The 19,773-nt window shown below is 39.0% G+C and overlaps 1 protein-coding gene across 1 annotated transcript; it reads right to left on the bottom strand.

Moving 5' to 3' along the window:
- Positions 1-244: 244 nt before the first annotated feature.
- Positions 245-19,757, bottom strand: LOC105465713 (coiled-coil domain containing 28A). Its single transcript, XM_071096522.1, has 6 exons — positions 19,477-19,757; positions 17,104-17,303; positions 13,794-13,957; positions 8,573-8,727; positions 5,236-5,258; positions 245-812 (listed from the first exon to the last, which is right to left on the bottom strand). Exons 1-6 carry the CDS (start codon positions 19,633-19,635, stop codon positions 758-760), a joined length of 756 nt encoding a protein of 251 aa, XP_070952623.1. The 5' UTR covers positions 19,636-19,757; the 3' UTR covers positions 245-757.
- Between the last annotated feature and the right edge of the window lie 16 nt (positions 19,758-19,773).

The raw sequence follows: 19,773 nt of genomic DNA, 5'->3' as shown, positions 1-19,773 counted from the left end.
AACCTGAGTAAACGTGCATGAACACAAAGCTAAGCGGGGGCATAACGGGGATTCAAATTAAGGTCTAAGTAACTTTAAAGCTCACATTCTTTCATCACACCAGTATTTAAATGTACACAAGGTACAGAATTTGCAAGGAAGTTCTAGAACCTCAAATTTTATAAACAGTTTACTTGTAAGGACTGAACCCTTGTATCGCCCAGATTGAAGACTACATGGGTTTCTTCAAAACAGACAACAGAGATTAATTTAAAACAACTACTTTATTAAAAAATAGCAAATCTCACAAATACTTATTTAATTTCTTATCACTGGCCATTGGAAAACACACCAACGTGTATACGGATTGTCTAATGTAAACTGAAGCTGGGCTGCCACAAGACGCCTGTGCATCATCAGCTTGCGATCAACACTGGAATAAGTTTGGTGAGCTTGGGAAAGAGAAATCCCTCAACCCCGTCAAGAACATTAGCACAATGCATTTCAAGTATAATCCCATAAGGCAACAATATGAAGCATAGCAGCACAATCTCTGCATCACATTTCCTGATTAAGCCTTCAACAAGGCCTAGGCCTCCAGTTATGGCGAATTATGGCGAGTCACATTTACTAAAAGCAGAATGTGAAAACGATCATTGCACTTGCACTTTAATTACTTTAATTCCTTGTTGTGGAAGATGATTCTGCTACTGGATTTGGCTGGAAAAGTAAAGACTGCTGCTTCTCTTCAAACCACAGAAAGCAAACTGCATTCATTTTAGCTAGCAGAAGTATTTGGAACATCTTGTGCATCTGCCAAATGGAGTTTTTGTCTGAATTCATCAGTTAAGAAGATTTTCATTCTATAAGGGGTACTTCTTTTACATTTCTGAAAATTACATTCAGGAGCAAAGAGAAAGAGGTGTTTAAAAGAGAGATATGCTCAAAGGAAAAGCTCTTGTGTTGCTACTGAGACACTCAGATGGGGTAAGACAACTTTTAAACGTAGTAAATTATAGACAGAATTTGAAGACTTTTTTTTTTTTTTTAAATTTTAGAGATAAGGACTCACTTTGTTGCTCTGGCCGGAATGCAGTAGTACGATCATACTTCACTGCAGCCTCAAACTCCTGGGCTCAAGCAACCTTCCCACCTCAGCCTCCCAAAGGCACATGCCAACACACCTGGCTAATTATTCTTTGTTAGAGATGGGGGAGGAGTCTTGCTATGTTGCCCAGGCTGGTCTTGAACTCCTGGCCTGAAGCAACCTTCCTGCCTCGACCTCCCAAAGTGCTGGGATTACAGGTGTGAGCCACACCTGGCCCAGAATTATTTTTAATGTGTCAATAATCATTTTCATAGTAAGGAGCTGATTAGAGACAAATATGACAAGACACTAGATTAAAAAAACCTTTTGAGAAGACACCACTTTATCACCTTTGGGAAAACAATTCTGTTTAAAAGTCCAAAAATAAAATCATTACAGCTCTAAAATCTTTTCTATAATTCTCTTAATTGTTCCTCAAGAAGACTGGAAATAGGACAGGAATCTTGCATGGATTACTCATCCTTTCTTACGATCACTGTCTTTCATTTTTCTCACTCTGACCTGTATTTATCCACCTGTTACTTATTTTTCAAGACCCAATTCAATGATATGAATACTCTGAAGGCAACTAAATGCTTGCAGTACATGTATGGCAGAGGTTGCAAAAATGTACAGACATAAGCATTGCCATCAAAGACATTCTCGTCCAGTTGGAAGGCTGAGATTTAACACGTAAAAATCAACAGATAATAATATAGGGCAGAATGCTAGGTTAAGGTACAAATGAAATCCTTTATGGAAGTGGTCAGCTTGAATGTAATGTGATAAGGAGAACAAGAAGGTGAGAGCAAATTTAGGTAGGAGGTACAACCTGAACAAAGGCATTATGATGAGAATGAACATGATGTGTTTCTTGGGCATCCAGAAAACCAGCCTGAGGGGAATGAAAAAGAACGAAAAATACAACAGCATGTACAGGTTGTGACCAAATTATTAAGAACCTTTAAAATAGTTGACATGGTTTAAATAAATTAGTAAAAAATAGAAATGGCAGGAAGAAAGTGATGTTTCAAGAATATTAATTTTGTAGCAATGCCTAAAGTTTAGAGCAACACTGTCCAATAGAAATACTGGAATCACACTTGGAATCCCAGCACTTTGGGAGGCTGAGGTGGGAAGACTACTTGAGCCCAGGAGTTTGAAACCAATCTGGGCAACATAGCAAGAACCCATCTCTTAAAAAAGAAACAAACAAACAAACAAACAAACAAAACCAAAAAAACAGCTGGGCATAACATACACCTGTAGTCCCAGCTACTCAGGAGGCTGAGGTGGGAGATCAACTGAGCCCAGGGAGTCGAGGCTGCAGTGAGCCATATCATGTCACTGCACTCCAGCCTGGTGACAGAGCAAGGCCCTGTCTCAAAAATATATATATAATATTTTAAGAACTATTTCAACATGTAATCATTATAAAAATTGAGATATTTTATGTTCTTTTAAGGCTATTAAGTCTTTGAAATGGCTTAGTGGCTACTATATTGAACAGTGCAACTCTAGACCTGGAACAGAAAATTGAAAAAGTATGGACTCAGACGATGAGGTCCTGGATTATCATGTAGAGAGTGAAGGAAGAATAAAAGCAGAACTGATGATACTGATGATGCCTGACAACTGTAATAAAGAGATGGCAAACAGACTTCATATCCAGATCCAGGCTCAGTGGCAGAGAATGCCATGTCTGATTAGCAATGTCTGCCATGGTCCTCGAAGGCATTTTAAAATATTCTTGGAGACTGAATTAACAGAGGCAGTCATGACAGAGAGGGAAATTATGAGGGGAAAGTTTAAGTACTGAGAGAACACCTATTACAGGTGAGGAAACTATGGTTGCCAGATTTTGTTCAAGGTCACATGGCTGCCTACCAAGCATTCCAAAGCCTACACTGTTGTATTATATAGGGTATTATGCTGCCACGTTTGTGGTGGCTAAATTCCACCACAGGTTGAGTCACAGAAAGTGGTAAAACAAAACAAAACAAAAAATTCTAAATGTTTAACAAAAACTCACAAAAATGGGCTGGGCGTGGTGGCTCACGCCTGTAATCCCAACACTTTGGGAGGCCGAGGCGGGCAGATCACCTGAGTCGGGAGTTCAAGACCAGCCTGGCCAACATGGTGAAACCCCATCTGTACTAAAAATACAAAAATTAGCTGGGCATGGTGGCAGGCACCTGTAATCCCAGCTACTCAAAAGGTTGAGGCAGGAGAATTGCTTGAACCTGGGAGGTGGAGGTTGCAGTGAGCAGAGATTATGCTACTGTTTCAGCCTGGGCAACTGGGCAAGACCCGTCTCAAAACAGACAAATGAAAAAACCACACAAAAGGATAGGAAATACTTAAGTGTCATGGCAGAGAAAGAATATAAAGCATTGAAGGAATATAGTAAAAAGAACTTCTTGCAGGAAAAGCCCCTTGATTAACTCAAATCTTACCCCCTTCTTTAACTCTTTCTTGACAATAATCTTACATTAATCTCTCCCCACAGTTTATGTAGCACCTTATTTTCTTCATCTGCAAAATGGAGGGCATAACACTACCTACTTCCAAGTAGGGCCAAATAAGATAATGCACATACCCTTTATACAGTACTGGGAAAATAGTAAGTATTCATGAAGATTAGCTATTCATTGCCATTACAGGACTTCTATATACTTCCCGATTTCTTTTGCCCAGGCTGGAGTGCAGTGGCACAATCCCTACTCACTGCAACCTCCGCCTCCCAGGTTCAAGCAATTCTTCTGCTTCAGCCTCCCAAGTAGCTGGGATTACAGGCACCCTCCACCACACCTGGCTAATTTTTGTATTTTTAGCAGAGACAGGGGTTCAAGATGTTGGCCAGGCTGGTCTTGAACTCCTGACCTCAAGTGATCCACCCACCTCAGCTTCCCACAGTGCTGGGATTACAGGCATGAGCCACTGTGCCTGGCCCCAATTTCTTAATTGTTGTTACTGCACAATTCAGCAGTTAATAACGGTTACAGACATGAGCCACCATGCCTGGCCCCAATTTCTTAATTGTTGTTACTGCACAATTCAGCAGTTAATAACAGTATGAATATAATCTTATAGCAATAATAGTAATTTTTATACATATATTTTGGAAATTTTCACATATGCATCATCACATGTAGCAATTACCCTGTATTACAGAGAACACTCTGAGATGCTAAACAATTTGCCCAAGGTTACATGATCAAAATGTAGAACCAAACTTTAAAAATTAAATCTCTACAACCAGTATCCTTTCTATGTCAATAACTGGTTCAAAGGGAATGTCTTACCTCTCAAATTATTTTATAGGCAGGATCATTTCTCATTGTTCTTTTGTACCTTACCATTGTGCCTGTTATGTTCAAAAGTACATTTTGAAAAGTTCTTAAAATAATTGCTCTCAATTTAGATGTCAAAACCTGAATATTCTACATGTGTCTTGGTGATCTCCTTTAAGTTAATCCTATAAAACACTAAGTACATTTAATTATGAAATGTCATTTCGCAAGCTATGTAAGCATCCCTTGAAGCCTGCATTTTAATAATGTCTAGTTTTCAATTTAATGCACCTAAAATATCCTATGTGATGATATTAAATTAAGTATAGTATATATGTCTGAACATCTCACTGCTGGTTAGCCTCAGAATCTAAGCTTCAAAATAATTTACATAGCAACTAACCTAATCCTTAGTTCTCATGATAAAAAAACAACAATTTGTCTTAAAAATTCAACAACAGTACAAAGCAAAGTAGAACAAACCAGAAGCAAAATTTCAGTGTAAAAAACAACAAGAAAATTCCATTTGGAACCCAAAGCGGGTAGGGAATGGTGCCTCAGGACTGTAATCCCAGCACTTTGGGAGGTTCAAGTGGGAAGATCGCTTGAGCCTGGGAGGTTGAGACTGTGGTGAGCTGTGATCATGGCACTGCACTCCAGCCTGGGCCACTGAGTGAGACCCTGTCTCTGAAAAAGAAACAAAAAAGAGAAAGAGAAGAAAAGAAGACCAAAGAGGAAGAGTGATGGCCCTAGGGAATAATACTATGTGTCTTTTCACCATATCTAAATAACACATCTTTCAAAAACTTGATTGAGACTATTCATCAGAAATTGTAAGTTGTAAACTTTTCACTGTTGATAGTAGGCAAAGGATACATGGAAGAATTCAATTCTTCTAACTGCAAAACAAATAAAAAAAATTATTTTTAATTTTTATAAGATCAATATAAATAATTGTTAACTATTTGTTTTTAAATAAATTATTTTTCATTTAAGCTTTCTTGTGCTGGTCACGGTGACTCATGCTTATAATCCTGGCACTTTGGGAGGCCAAGACGGGAGAATTGCTTGAGCTCCAGACTAGCCTGGGCAACACGGTAAGACCTCATCTCTACAAACAATAAAAAAATTAGATAGGTGTGGTGATGTACACCTGAGGTCCAGCTACTTAGGAGGCTGAGGTGGGAGGATTGTTTGGGCCCAGGAGTTTAAGGCTGCAGCGAGCTCTGTTAGTGCCACTGCACTCCAGCCTGGGTGACAGAATGAGATACTGTGTCGGGAAAAAAAAAAAAAAAAAAAAAAAAGTTTCTGTAAATGAAAAGGCAAAGTACTAAAGAAAAAAAACTTTCAAAAAATTTTCAGGCTAAAAAATTCCTTTTTGCAAAAATAATTATAAAGTAGCATTAACATGTTTATGAAACAAGAATATGAGGAGAGAGGCCAGGCATGCTCTTGCCTGTAATCCCAGCACGATGGAAGGCTGAGGGGAGAGGACTGCTTGAGCCCAGGAATTTAAGACCAGCCTGAGCAACATAACAAGACCCTGTCTCTACAGAAAAATAAAAAGAATATGAGCACAGAATGAAACCAGATTATAAAAACTGGAGTTTTATAAGTATTCCTAAAACCAGGCATCATAATCATCATCTCTAATAACAGTTTTTAAAAGAAAAAAATTGCCATTTTAATGATCAAAATATTTAAAACCATCATAGATTACAAAAAGATTTCATGTCACTCAATTTTCTATATGAGGTAGAATTCATCACCCCTTGTCTTAGTCTGTTTGGGTTGCTATAACAAACACCATAAACTGGTGGCTTATAAACAATAGAAATTTACCTCTCATAGTTCTACAGGTAGGAAAGTTCAAAATTAAGAAGTCAGCAGATCTGCTGTCTCGGGAGGGCATGAACCACTTCCTGGCTCATGCAATAGGAGGGCTTTCTCCCCGTGTCTTCACTTGGTAGAAGAGGCAGCAGGTTTCTCTTGGGCCTCTTTTATAAGGACATTAATCACATTCTTGCCCGAATCACCTACCAAAGGCCCCAACTCCTCCTACCATCACTTTCTAAGTTAAGATTTCGACATATGCTTTTTTTTTTTTTTTTTTTTTTTTTTTTGGAGACGGAGTCTCGCTCTGTCGCCCAGGCTGGAGTGCAGTGGCCGGATCTCAGCTCACTGCAAGCTCCGCCTCCCGGGTTCACGCCATTCTCCGGCCTCAGCCTCCCGAGTAGCTGGGACTACAGGCGCCCGCCACCTCGCCCGGCTAGTTTTTTGTATTTCTTAATAGAGACGGGGTTTCACCGTGTTAGCCAGGATGGTTTCGATCTCCTGACCTCGTGATCCGCCCGTCTCGGCCTCCCAAAGTGCTGGGATTACAGGCTTGAGCCACCGTGCCCGGCCTCGACATATGCTTTCTGGGGAGGACATAAACATTCAGACCACAGCATTTTTATCTTACAGAAGGAAAAATCTGAATTATAAAAACATTAACTAAATGGCTCAATGTTGTTCAGTTATAACCCAAATGCAAACACTGAACTAAACGAAGGCTTTCTGGTTTCAAATTCAGTGTTCTTTTCACTATACCACTGTTATTCTGCTAAATGTATAGCAAATTATACTTATTATCTGTTAAGAGGAAAAAAATGTAAAACATGAACTGGTAAGGCTGGGCACCGTGGCTCACACTTGTAATCCCAGCACTTGGGGAGGCCAGAGTGAGCAGATCACTTGAGTCCAGGAGTTCAAGACCAGCCTGTACAACATGGTGAAACCCCACCTCTCCTAAAAACACAAAAATTAGCCAGGCGTGGTGGTGCGTGCCTATAGTCCCAGCTACTTGGGGGTGCTGAGGCAGGAGGATGCCTCAAGTTCAGGAAGTTGAGGCTGCAGTGAGCTGAGATGGCGTCACTGCACTCCAGCCTGGGTGACAAAGTGAGACACTGTCTCAAAAAACAAACAAACCATGAACTGCAAATGGAAATACTTGCAAGACTGAATATGACAGACATGAAATAAAAAGATTATAGACTCGAAATAGTGAAAGTATTGGCATACAAGTTCCCTCACATTTACTTATTCAAAAGAGAGAAAAACAGTAGAAATTAACCCTTTTTGTCAACGGTTAATAGGGAATCTAAAACTAACGTGTTAAATTCGATTTTTATTTATTTTTGTTCCAAAAAGGATTTAAAGAAGCAAATTTAATTAACATTTCTCAGTGTAATAATCATACCTCGTGTTATGTGCTAAACTGTGTACCCTCCAAAATTCATGTTTCAGTCCTCACCCCCAGTATCTCAGAATGTGAGTAGATTTGAAGACAGGGGTTTTAAAGAGGTAATTAAGTCACAATGAGGTTATTAGGGTAGGCACTCATCCAATGTGACTGGCAGGAAGAGCAAAGTTGGGCACTTGGCATAGAGGAAGAAGCCATGTGAACATGACGGCTACTACAAACTGAGAGGCCTCAGAAAAAAAGCAACCCTGCCACCCTGGGCTCCAACTTTAGCCTCCGGAATTGTGAGAAAATAAATGTCTGTTGTTAAAGCCACCCAGTCTGTGGTGCTTTGTTTTGGCAGCCCTAGCAAAGTAATACATATGGCAATGTACTAAATTAGCAGAAATACCAAATGTAGCTCTGTATTTAAAAACAAGTAACCACCACCTGAGTAAATAACACAAAATGTATTAATCACATCAGGAAAGGTCTTTTTGACTACTATCTTCTGTATCTTAAGATTTTATTATTTCTGTACAGAAGCAAATATTTTGCTTTCAGATTTGCCAGCATCTGTATTCTGAGAATACATGCTTAGATGTAAATATGATAACTTCCTTGGAATATATTTCTTGAAAAAAAAAAGAGGAAAGTTTTTACAACATGGATGAAACTTGAACATTAAGTAAAATAATCCACTTAGGCCACATACTGTATAATTCCAGTGATATGAAATGTCCACAATAGGCAAATCCATAAAGGCAGAAAGTAGAGTAGGGGTTGCTAGGGGATGAGAAGAGGAGAGAATTGACAGGTACAGGGTTTCTTTTTGGGATGGTGAACATGTCCCGCAATTCAACAGCGATCTGCACAACACTGTGAATATGCTAAAAACCGCGTGATTGTATAAATTAAAATAGTTCAAAAGGTAAATTTTTTTGCAATAAAATTTTATTTTAAAGAACAAAGAAAAAGAATTACACTTACATCTGAGAGAAGCCTATCCAGATTGGAGTCACTGGCTGTTTTTCTCTTATCCTCAGGAAGTTCCTCTAACTCCCCATAGAGCTCCAAATTCAAGCGAGCTAATTTCTCCTGCATTCCCCGAACATGTTCCATCTGCTCAATGGAACATTCATTTCCTTGGGAACATTCCAGAACATTAATAATGATTAGGACAGTTCAAACTAACAGCATTGAGTAAAAACACTTAAACTCTAGGTGCTCTAAAAGAAACAGGTTTTCTTTCTTCTGTAAATTAGATAATTATTAATATTTTCTGTGTTTAATAACAAATCAAATTTCTGACCAGGAAAACAATGACCAACCTAAGAAATGACCTTGGGTACTAAAGAAAATCATATAGGAAATATTTCAGGCCAGGCGTGAAATATTACAGGCTCACGCCTGTAATCCCAGTACTTTGGGAGGCTGAAGCAGGTGGATCATGAGGTCAGGAGATCGACACCATCCTGGCCAACATGGTGAAACCTAGTCTCTACTAAAAACACAAAAGTTAGCTGGGCATGGTGGCGCATGCCTGTAGTCCCAGCTATTCGGGAGGCTGAGACAGGAGAATCGCTTGAACCCAGGAGGCAGAGGTTGCAGTGAGCTGAGATCGCGCCCCTGCACTCCACCCTGGCAATAGAGCGAGACTCGGTCTGAAAGAAAGAAAGAAAGAAAGAAAGAAAAGAAAGAAAGAAAGAAAAGAAAGAAAGAAAGAAAGAAAGAAAGAAAGAAAGAAAGAAAGAAAGAAAGAAAGAAAGAAAGAAAGAAAGAAAGAAAGAAAGAAAAGCATATAGGAAACATTTCTTTTTAAAAAGCAAAATCAGGCTGGGTATGGTGGCTCATGCCTATAATCCCCACACTTTGGGAGGTTGAGGCAGTAGGACTGCTTGAGCCCAGGAGTTCAAGACCAGCCTGGCAACATGGCAAGACCCTACCCCTACAAAAATATTTTTAGAAAAACACATTAGGTAGGCATGGTGGTGCATGCCTCTGGTCCCAGCTACTCAGGAGACTGAGGCAGGAGGATTGCTTGAGCCCAGCAGGTGAAGGTTGCAGTGAGCTATGTTCAAGCCACTGTACTCAAGCCTAGGTAACAGAGTGAGACCCTGTCTCAAAAAAAAAAAAAAAAAAAAAAAAAGAGAAAGAAAATCATCCCTTAAGTAGAGAAAATATGTTTTCTTCAACAGTAACATAATATGTAGAAGCAAAACAGAACCATCTAATCATGTCATTTGACAACTACCATTTTAACTGAGTGACCCAACATTTTATAATAATTTGAGTGAAATTAAGAGTTCTAGGCCCAAGTGGCTCATGCCTGTAATCCTAGCACTTTGGGAGGCCAAGGCTAACGGATCCCTTGAACCCAGGAGTTCGACATCACCCTGGGCAACATGGTGAAACCTCGTCTCTACTAAAAATACAAAAAATCAGCCAATTAGCCAGGCGTGGTGGCATGTGCCTGTAATCCCAGCTACTTGGGAGGCTGAGGTGGGAGGATCACATAAGCCTGGGGAGGTTGAGGCTGCAGTGAACCATGATCACACCACTACACTCCAGCCTGAGTAACAGAGCGACACCCTGTCTCAAAAAAAAAGGAAAAAAAAAATAGAGTTCTGGCTGGGCACGGTGGCTCACACCTGTAATCTTAATACACTTTGAGAGGCCAAGGTGTGAGAACTGCTTGAGTCCAGGAGTTGAAGACGAGTCTATGAAACATGGCAAAACCTCATCTCTATAAAAAAATACAAAAATTAGCTGGGTGTGGTGCTGTATGCCTGTAGCACCAGCTACTTGGGTGGCTGAGGTGGGAGGATGGCTTGAGCCCAAGGAGGCTGAGGCTGCAGTGAGCTGTGATCGTACCACTGCACTCCAGCCTGGGTGACAGAGAGAGACTCTATCTCAAAAAAAAAAAAAAAAAAGTTCAATAACGACTTCAAATGTGAATCATTTTGCCAACCAATTATGTATTCTTCAAGAAATATTAATAAAAATATTTATGAAGCATGAAAAATGTTATGAAGCATGAGCAACACTATGTAATATTTTTAATTGTATATACAGTTGTCAAGACAACTTAATTGCTAAAGGATAGGTCTTACATTATGTATTGACCAAGAGTCCTCTGAAGTGACATTATCTGCCCAGAGCAACTAATTTATACACATAACATATTATCTTTTCATTCGGTTTAAGTACAGACTCTGCAATCCCTTGACAGTATAATTTTTTCAAAAAAAACCTTTCTATTTTTCCTAAAGGTACTATACAGGTAAAATATACCTCAGCTAAAGTTGAAGTACAAATCCTGAATAAATATGAATTAATGTAAATTATACTAGTTTCCTCTAGCCAGCTTTATAACATCTTCATAAATGGACTATACTATATTATGTTAAGGACAACTAATGTTGAAGCTAGTTATGGCTCTCTCAAAATTGTCCTTTCTTCACAGTAAAATATGTCATATTTCCTCTATTTTAGTCACGATTTTCAACATTAGTAACCTGGAAGGTCAAGTGGAAGAAACAGAAATATCTCAAGACATGTGTTTGTGTGTATGTATGTTTGTGTATATGTATGTAAATGTACAGTAAAAATATAAAGAGGTAGAAATCATACGGGAAAAGATGAGAGTCGGAGGACGGATCAGGGTGACCCACCATGAGAACAATAGAAGCTTCAGAGGCTAAAAAGGAAGAGATGGAAGAAAAATAATAAACAATAGAAAATATGTTACGTGAGATGAAAGATGAGTCAGCAGATATGAAGGGCTCACTGATTCCCAGGCAGATTGATGAGAAAAGACACAGTCCTAAGCATATCCTGGAAAATGCCTAACCTTTAAAGATAAAAGAAAAACATCTTTTAATCATCGAGACAGAAAAATATAAATTACCTGCTAAGAAAGAATCTGACTGGCAATGGAATTCTCATCTGCAACACTTATTATGAAGAGTAATCAGTAGGATAACAGACAAAGACAAGAAAGGACTTCAATCCAAAAACACAGAGGCAACATAGAGTAGGGGAGGAAAGGTACTGGGAAAAAGCAAAGACATGGAAGTGGTCCAGAGATTACATCTCAAGGGTAGGAGGGAAGAATGGAAGAGAGGGGAAGTGAAAATACTCTGAAGATACCGCCTTACTGGGATGGGCTGAAGCAAGGAGGTAGGGGTACAATAAAGTATTTTGGTGAAATAAATAATGTGCTTTTAATGTCTTCTTTTCAAATATTAGCATAACCAAGACTGGAAACCCAGAAACTATGAAAAAAAAAGATACAGACATGTTTGAGAATGCAAAAAGTAAAAATTTTCACAAAGTTAAATATACCATAAACAAAGTGCACAGACACAACAAATTTGGTAAACAAAAATAAATACATAATAGAGGTCAGAGGGTTAGTATCTAAAACATAAAGGGCTCTTTACAAGTGACAACAAAAGGATAAATAACCAAGTAGAAAACTGACAGAAGGTCCTGAAAAGGATCTATCAAACAATCTACCAAACACACATGGATCTTCAAACTCAATTGCAATAAAAGACATCTCACTTAACAACAAGAGACAAGCAAAAGTTAAAAGACGAATAATACCTACTGCTTGGTGGGAATTCAAGGAAAAGCATTCTTTCATAAATTGTTTATGGAACCTAGAAGTGCAGTATTGTTTTTCTTTGCAAAGCAATCTGCATACTTCTATTAAAGTTAAAATTACATATATACTTTGACCCAGCAATCCCACTCATGAGAATCAATCCCAGAAGAATAGAAGCACCAGCCTAAAGATCTATGTAAAAAGATGTTCACTACGCCATTGTGTTTGGTGGCTCAAAATAAGAAACAAAGTAATGCCTCTCAATAGGGACACGGTTGAATAAACTAGAGTATATTCACAACTTGGAATATTATATTGTCATTAAAAAAGAATGAACTAGAGCCATCCTAGGTGCATTAGAGAGATTTCCATCAGATATTCTTTAGTGCAGGAAAGCAAGATACAGAATATCTTATATAAGATACCATTTGTATTAAATAATGAAAATAAAAATATGAAAAGATACATACCTGGATTGTTAACAAATGGTTGGGATGAGGGGAAGTGGAAGTAGCAGAAGGGATAAGGGAGGGAATAGGGAAGTCAAGTAATAAAAACATGGGGAAGGGAAAGAATACTTTAAAAAATCAATACGTATGTGGACATTTATGCATTTGTATAAGATTATGCATCTTCTAAAAAACTGGGGGGAAGTTAAAAAAAGTTTTTAAAGATTATGCATATTATTGAAATTGCCTTTTAAAATATTGAGAAATAGGCCAGGTGTGGTGGTTCATGCCTGTAATCCCAGCACCTTGGGAGGCTGAGGCGGGCAGATCAGGAGGTCAGGAGATGGAGATCATCCTGGCTAACATGGTGAAACCCCATCTCTAGTAAAAATACAAAAAATTAGCCAGCCGTGGTGGCACATGGCTGTAGTCTCAGCTACTTGGGAGGCTGAGGCAGTAGAATAACTTGAACCTGAGAGGCGGAGGTTGCAGTGAGCTGAGATCTCGCCATGGCACTCTAACTTGGGCGATAGAGCCAGACTCTGTCTCAAAAAAAAAAATTGGGAAATAATCTTATCATTAGAAAAAGCTTACAAATAAGTTCCAAACTGCACATGAAAAATCTATCTTTTGGGAACTCTGTGACTATCAAAAAATACCTATTCAGAATTTTTAATGGAACAATCAGTTAACTATTCTTATATCCTCATGAAAAAAACAAGAAAACTAGATTCTTTTAATTCCTAACTTTAAATCAGGAATCCTGGGAAAGAAACAAGTTTAAGCTTAGGAGGGTAAGGGAAAATGATCTTGATACTTTCAAAATGAAGACACTAAGTCTAAAATATTTTAACTGACCAAGACTGTCCCTCTTATTTGTTAAACCTGCAAGATACTTATTCCATAATAGCAATCCTACTTTAACATTTCAACTAACCCTCCCTCTTTAAAAAAAAAGAAAACTTTTTCCTAGAAGTTTTAGAAGGCAAATTATATTCTAAGACAAAATCTAGTATGATTGCCTTTATGCCTGTGGGTTGTTTTTTTCCTAAAAGAAACTGGCACTTTGAAAAGGAGAGTAAAATACACAAAGAAAATAGGATGCAAACATCTTAGAGAAAAAAATAGTAGAGAAACATCTACTGCTTACCAAATGCTTGAAGTTTTCCAGAGTGGAAATCATTCAAAAGACTGAGCAGCCCTCTCTCCATCTCCTGAACATCTGAGACATCAGTGAGGAAGGAGTGCTGAATCGGAGTTGACTGAGCGCCTTTTCCCTCTCCGCCCTGAGGTTTGGTCTTTTCTTTCATCACTCTGTGAAGACGATGCAATTAACTTTAATTCGATCTTTTTAGGCTATTCTAGATTAAGCTTCTGCTGAATTTTTTAGTGAAGTAAATGGAATTTCCCTTAAAAGCCAGAAATCAAATAGTCAATACTAAATAAAACCAGAAACTCCAAGCCAGAAACCAAAAGAAAAAACAGGTTGTGAGAAAACCCAAACAAATGTATAAAATATAACTACAAAGGCATATAAAAAGTTTGATTAAAGCATTTATATAATATGCTAATTATTTGGACTGCAGAAAAGAAAACTTGTCTCTATTATCCTATGTTTTACATTTCATTTCTCAGTAAAACATATTACACCTTTCCCTTCTAAACTTTATTTGTTCCTTGAACTCTCAGTAGTTCTACAAGTGGTTATGGGGTCCCTACTCTGTAGCCGACGTTATCCACAAACACCCAGTCTAAAGAGAAGGGAAGATATTTACATTCATAATCACCATGTAATGGAATACTAAAAACTTGTTATCATCCTTGACTCCTCCAACTTCCCAAGGCTCCTACATGCAGTCGTGAAGTCCTATCAATTATACCCACAAAATATCTAATCTCTCCAGTTCTCTTTCTCCCCTGCTGCCATCCCATCTCTTAACCAAAGCGCTTCCCAACCAGTCTCCCTATCTCTGTGTGTGATCCCTGATCTCCCTTCTCTCCCCACTGGGCAGCCAAGTCCACTTCTAAAAAGTAAAATCAGATCATATAATTTGCTTAATTAAAAATGCTTCAGTAGGCCAGGCACCGTGGCTCATGCCTGTAATCCCAACAGTTTGGGCAGCCCAGGCAGGAGGATGACCTGAGGTCAGGAGTTCAAGACCAACCTGGCCAACATGGCGAAACCCTGTCTCTACTAAAAATATAAAAATTAGCCTGGTGTGATGGCGCACACCTGTAGTCCCAGCTACTCAGGAGGGTGAGGCAGGAGAATCCCTTGAACCCAGGATGTGGAGGTTGCAGTGAGCTGAGATTGTACCCCTGCACTTCAGCCTAGGTGACAGAGCGAGACTCCGCGTCCAAAAAAAAAAAAAAAAAAAACTTTAGTAGCTTTGCATTGCCTGCTGAATATAATCTAATATCCCTAAGAAACCCTATCCTCCCTTGTCTATGCTCTAGACACTGAATCTCTTTAGTTTCCTAGAAATCCATTCTCTTATCTTCTTACGTGCTAATCCTCTGCCTACATTAGCATCCTTCCACTTACTGCCATCTTTGGCACACTACCTCCCACACATCTTCAAGTCTCAGTTTAAATGCTATTTCCTCAGGAGGGCCTTTTTGGAACCCCTAGACTAAATCAGTCCTTATTACACATGTCTGGCATATACCAGGCTCTCAAATGCTTGAGTGATGATGTTATGCACACTGTGATACAGGAAGAGAGAGAAGCAGTTCGTTCAGCCTGGGGCCAACCAGAGAAGGCTTCCTAAAAGTGATAAGTGAGCAAAGACTTAAAGAACAAGTAGCGGCTAAATAGGCAAAATGGGAGAAAGAGTAATTTATCTTTATAACCCAATGCACACAACAAATCCCGATATGGAAGTATATTCAGTACTCAATTTTTACATAATGTTGAATGAAGACACCTTCAACACAGCTGTCCTCACCACAATAACGATAAGATAAATAGGGTATACCAGGGAAGGTAGGGGAGGGGGGAAAAAAGAAACAGACTATCATATGAAAGAAGTTTAGAATAGATACACTGTGGACAGTAGGTCAATAACAGTTCTTCCCAAAGCAAGGGCTGCGTTTTATATATTATATACATTATGTAATACCTTGTTACTCAAAGTGCTGCCCATGGCCCACAGAATCAATTTCACTTGTGACCTTCTTAGAAATGCTCATCTGAAGCCCCCCATCCCACACTGATGCAGAATCTGTATTCTAAAAAAATCCCTGAAAGATCCATATTCACATTTTAAATCTGAGATAAACTATTACAGAGCACAAGGTTTCAGCATGACAAACGTATTTTTTTCTCTCAAATTTAGAAGTTTTCTCCAAGTAAAGTTTCACATCATCAATTAATAACCCTCTCAGAAAACAAACACAAAAGATAAAACAAAAACCTGTTTATTCCTGCTTCAATGTTATTTCACACTCTCACTTTATGTTAACATAATTCAACAATAAAGAAAGCACACAGTGAAATAATACTATGTGCAAAGGCGCACTGTAAGTACTGTCAGGCACACAATGACGATCCAGATAGTCCCGGCTCTCAGAAGCCGACATCTACAAGAGCGTATGGAAATAAAACTACCAGTAAAAATGACAATGATACAAACAAACTGCTTTTAAAAATATAGCAAAAGGACTGATTACTTTTAAAATCTCTTGGTTTTCTTTTTCCACCAACTGTAAAGTTATTCAAAATCTGACCCTAATTAAACTCCTCCACGACAAAAACCCCATTCTGATAATTTATTTGAAGGAAATCCTCAAAACTCAAAACTCCTGTTTATCATTTGGTACTCATTGGAATACTTCTTTCAAATGTTCTCTTGTCTTTGGCTATGTCCCTTTTGTTTCCATAAAGAGAGATCTTCATCAAGGCAGTAATCTCATCTCTTATTACGTGTAAACCCAGTGGCTACAGAATGCAACAGGCATTTCCTTAGCTAACTTGCCAGGGTGAGACTGGATGTGAGTGTAAATTTATTTAATAATTAGAAAGAAGATTGACATTACACAACACTTTTTTTCTCTAAAGCTATAATCTTCCCTTCCAAATATCTAATACTATAAAATACTCACATACATGTAATAGTAACATATAACATAGTTAAACTTGTCACTTGTTTCCTTTAAATATCCTGAATGCAAATGATGTTCACCAAATATTAATAATGACTTTCTAGGTGGTAGAATTTTCGCATTTTGAATTTCTTCTTTGAATTCTTCCTGTGTTTGAATTTTTATAGAAAACACAAATTATTTATACAAAAACAATGACATCATTATTTTTTAGAAATAAAAACTGCAAGATGGGTGTGGTGGCACACACCTGCAGTCACAGCCCCTCAAGACTAAAAAAGTGTTTTAAGAAGAAGTTGAGTCAGGACTTACTTCAATGGCATTTTACTGTGAACATGTAAAATAAAAGAATTCACCTTTTTAACTTTGGTCGCTGTGAAGTTGACTGTGATGCAGGATTTGAAAACCCTGTGCTTTTACTCACTGGAATGGCATTTTTTTTGGCATTGACAACCTGAGTACAGTGGGCACTAAAAGACTTAGGACTCCTCCTCTTCACTTTCCGCTCTTCCATTGTTTTAAGTTCCTTATTGCACCACGGCCAGCTTCTTAAGACCTAAATAAGGAAATAATACAGTTATATATGTATGCTATAATATGCAAACATGAAAGAAATTCAAAGACCCATTTCACAGGTCAAAGGAGGATCAAGAATTCCAGAGGGCATAAGAGAAAGTTAGAAAATGGGTCTCTTAAGTTTAATCTACTCTACTATGTACCCATAAGCCCCTAGCAAAATTGTCTGGTAGACAGTTTTGTTGTTGTTGTTTTGTTTTTTTACCATTTTCTTTATTCCCTCATCCTACAAATATTTACTGATTCTCTTCCACAAGCCAGACACTATTGTGGGCACTGGGGAGACGGCACTGAACAAAACAAGATGTTTGCCCTCAAGAAGCCTACATTTTACAAGGGGAACAATACATAAACAATAAACAAATGATCCACATAATATTCCCAGCCTGATTCAAGCTTCAGGTGGCCTTTAGGTCTCTCTTCCAAAATGTATGCTCAAGAAGAACCAACTAGATTCAAACAGATGTATAATTGTCAGGGGGATTTTAATCAGCATTTAAAAAATCAAATAGAAGCCTTACTTCAAACTACTAAACAGAAATCAGTTTCTAGCTAGGGCTAATGATGATTCTAGCATGGTGATCAAGGCAAGTTCTAGAAAATCAAACTTGTTTGTTGCCTATTTTGAATATACTTTCTCTAACCATTTCCAAACAAACATGAATTTTATGATATATATTTGGTTTTACCCGTATCAAAAAAAGTTAACAATGTGAAGGTAAAGAGGGCCCTTCCATGGGGAATATGTGTAAGGCCTCCTAGTTATCCCTACACAATCCCCTTACTTTATGTATTAATCCGCTCTATTTTCTAACATCTATCTATTTAAAAATACCCTTCCGGCCGGGCGCGGTGGCTCCTGCCTGTAATCCCAACACTTTGGGAGGCCAAGGCGGGCGGATGACAAGGTCAAGAGATCGAGACCATCCTGGCTAACACGGTGAAACCCCGTCTCTACTAAAAACACAAAAAAATTAGCCCGGCGTGGTGGCGGAGGCCTGTAGTCCCAGCCACTCAGGAGGCTGAGGCAGGAGAATGGCGTGAACCCGGCGGGCGGAGCTTGCAGTGAGCCGAGATCACGCCACTGCGACAGAGCGAGACTCCGTCTCAAAACAAAACAATAAAAAACAAGAAAACCTTTCCATATTTTATTTGCGCATAGTGTTAAATTTTTCTTAACTTCATTATTTCATGTAACGTAAGATAAAGAATTTATATGGCTATCTACCTCATCAGGTTGTAAATTGCCTTCTAGAAACATTAGGCCGTTTTTTGCATGTTGTGTTTAAGCATGCCATGACCATTCGAAAAGATTCGAACCCATTGCTGTCGCTTAAAATAATTATTTGAGAAATTCAATGAAATTTTTTTTTCTTTTGCCTGGACTTAGTGCCACTGGCACTGGAATTTAAACCACTCAGCTTAAATTGGCTGACGCTAGACAATCACAACTGGAGCTACAATACTTCCAAAGAAGAGGCTTTCTGGGAAAGGCTCCAGTGCCCAGTCTCTAATCCCAGATACCACTGGGTATCAATCCACTTAAACCTTGGCTAACAATTTTTCTTTTAAGAATAATTTTGGTAACAATAGTAATTCTGGTGTTGTTTCAACATGCAACACAAATGAAAGTCTGAAAGATGACTGAATAGAGACGATGGGATATTAGTTCTCTGAAGAGGCAAGAATCTGTAAAAATTTATGATACGCATAAACACGCTGGCCTGAAATTTCACGATGCTAATACGCATTTGGTGGTACAAGAGAAAAAAAAATCTAGGAAGTAAAGCAATGCAAATAAGCCAATGGTGGTCTAAACCACAATATTCTGGGAGCCAGCACTCGCGATTTCCTCGTTTTTGGAAAGTCACATCTGTCACAAGAGCACTGAAACCCTTCTTGTATATCAAACAGCAACGAATGTTTTAGAGAACGCATAAGTAAACTGCTCATAGTTATTCACACAGTGGTTTTAAGTGCCAAGTCTTGCCTCCAAGCAGTATCCCTGGAGGTCCCTCTTGACATCACCTCACTCCCCTTCCCCAATCTGCCGAAGCGATGACCCTTCACCGCCCAGTACCCAGCAGTGACCAGAGTGGTGGGAAAGGCCTAAAGGGGCAGGTTGCGGAGGTTCCTCTGCTTCCACTACATACCTGAAGAAGGGTATTGGGGCCCCCTTCCGCAACCCGCAAAGACCCGACAGCCTCAGAAGCCACCGCCGCAGCCACAAACACAGCCCCGGTCACATCCCGGGACCCGCGCCTCGGCAGCTGCCTTTGTTTACGGAAGTGACGTGGAGGCACGGCCTCCATGCCCCAAGCGGAAGCCCCGCCTTTTCCTGCTCCCCCAGTGTCACTCTTGTCTCCGCCCTCGGCATTTCATTGTTTCGCGTGTCCTGCCTTTAGCTGTAACTCCAGCGGGCGTGGAAAGGAAGACCCATGGTTGGGCGT

The sequence above is a fragment of the Macaca nemestrina genome, chromosome 5 (assembly GCF_043159975.1).
Source record: "Macaca nemestrina isolate mMacNem1 chromosome 5, mMacNem.hap1, whole genome shotgun sequence".
Classification (NCBI taxonomy): Eukaryota; Metazoa; Chordata; class Mammalia; order Primates; family Cercopithecidae; genus Macaca; species Macaca nemestrina.
This window is presented reverse-complemented; position numbering and strand designations above follow the sequence as displayed.

Bases quoted from the DNA above. Each gene is read 5' to 3' on its own strand.
- LOC105465713 (XM_071096522.1), bottom strand. From the start codon at position 19,635: ATGGAGGCCGTGCCTCCACGTCACTTCCGTAAACAAAGGCAGCTGCCG. The intron at 17,304-19,476 runs GTATGTAGTGGA...TTCCTTATTTAG, and splicing joins GCCCCAATACCCTTCTTCAG to GTCTTAAGAAGCTGGCCGTG. The intron at 5,259-8,572 runs GTAAGTGTAATT...TTTGTTTTGCAG, and splicing joins TGGATAGGCTTCTCTCAGAT to TTAGAAGAATTGAATTCTTC.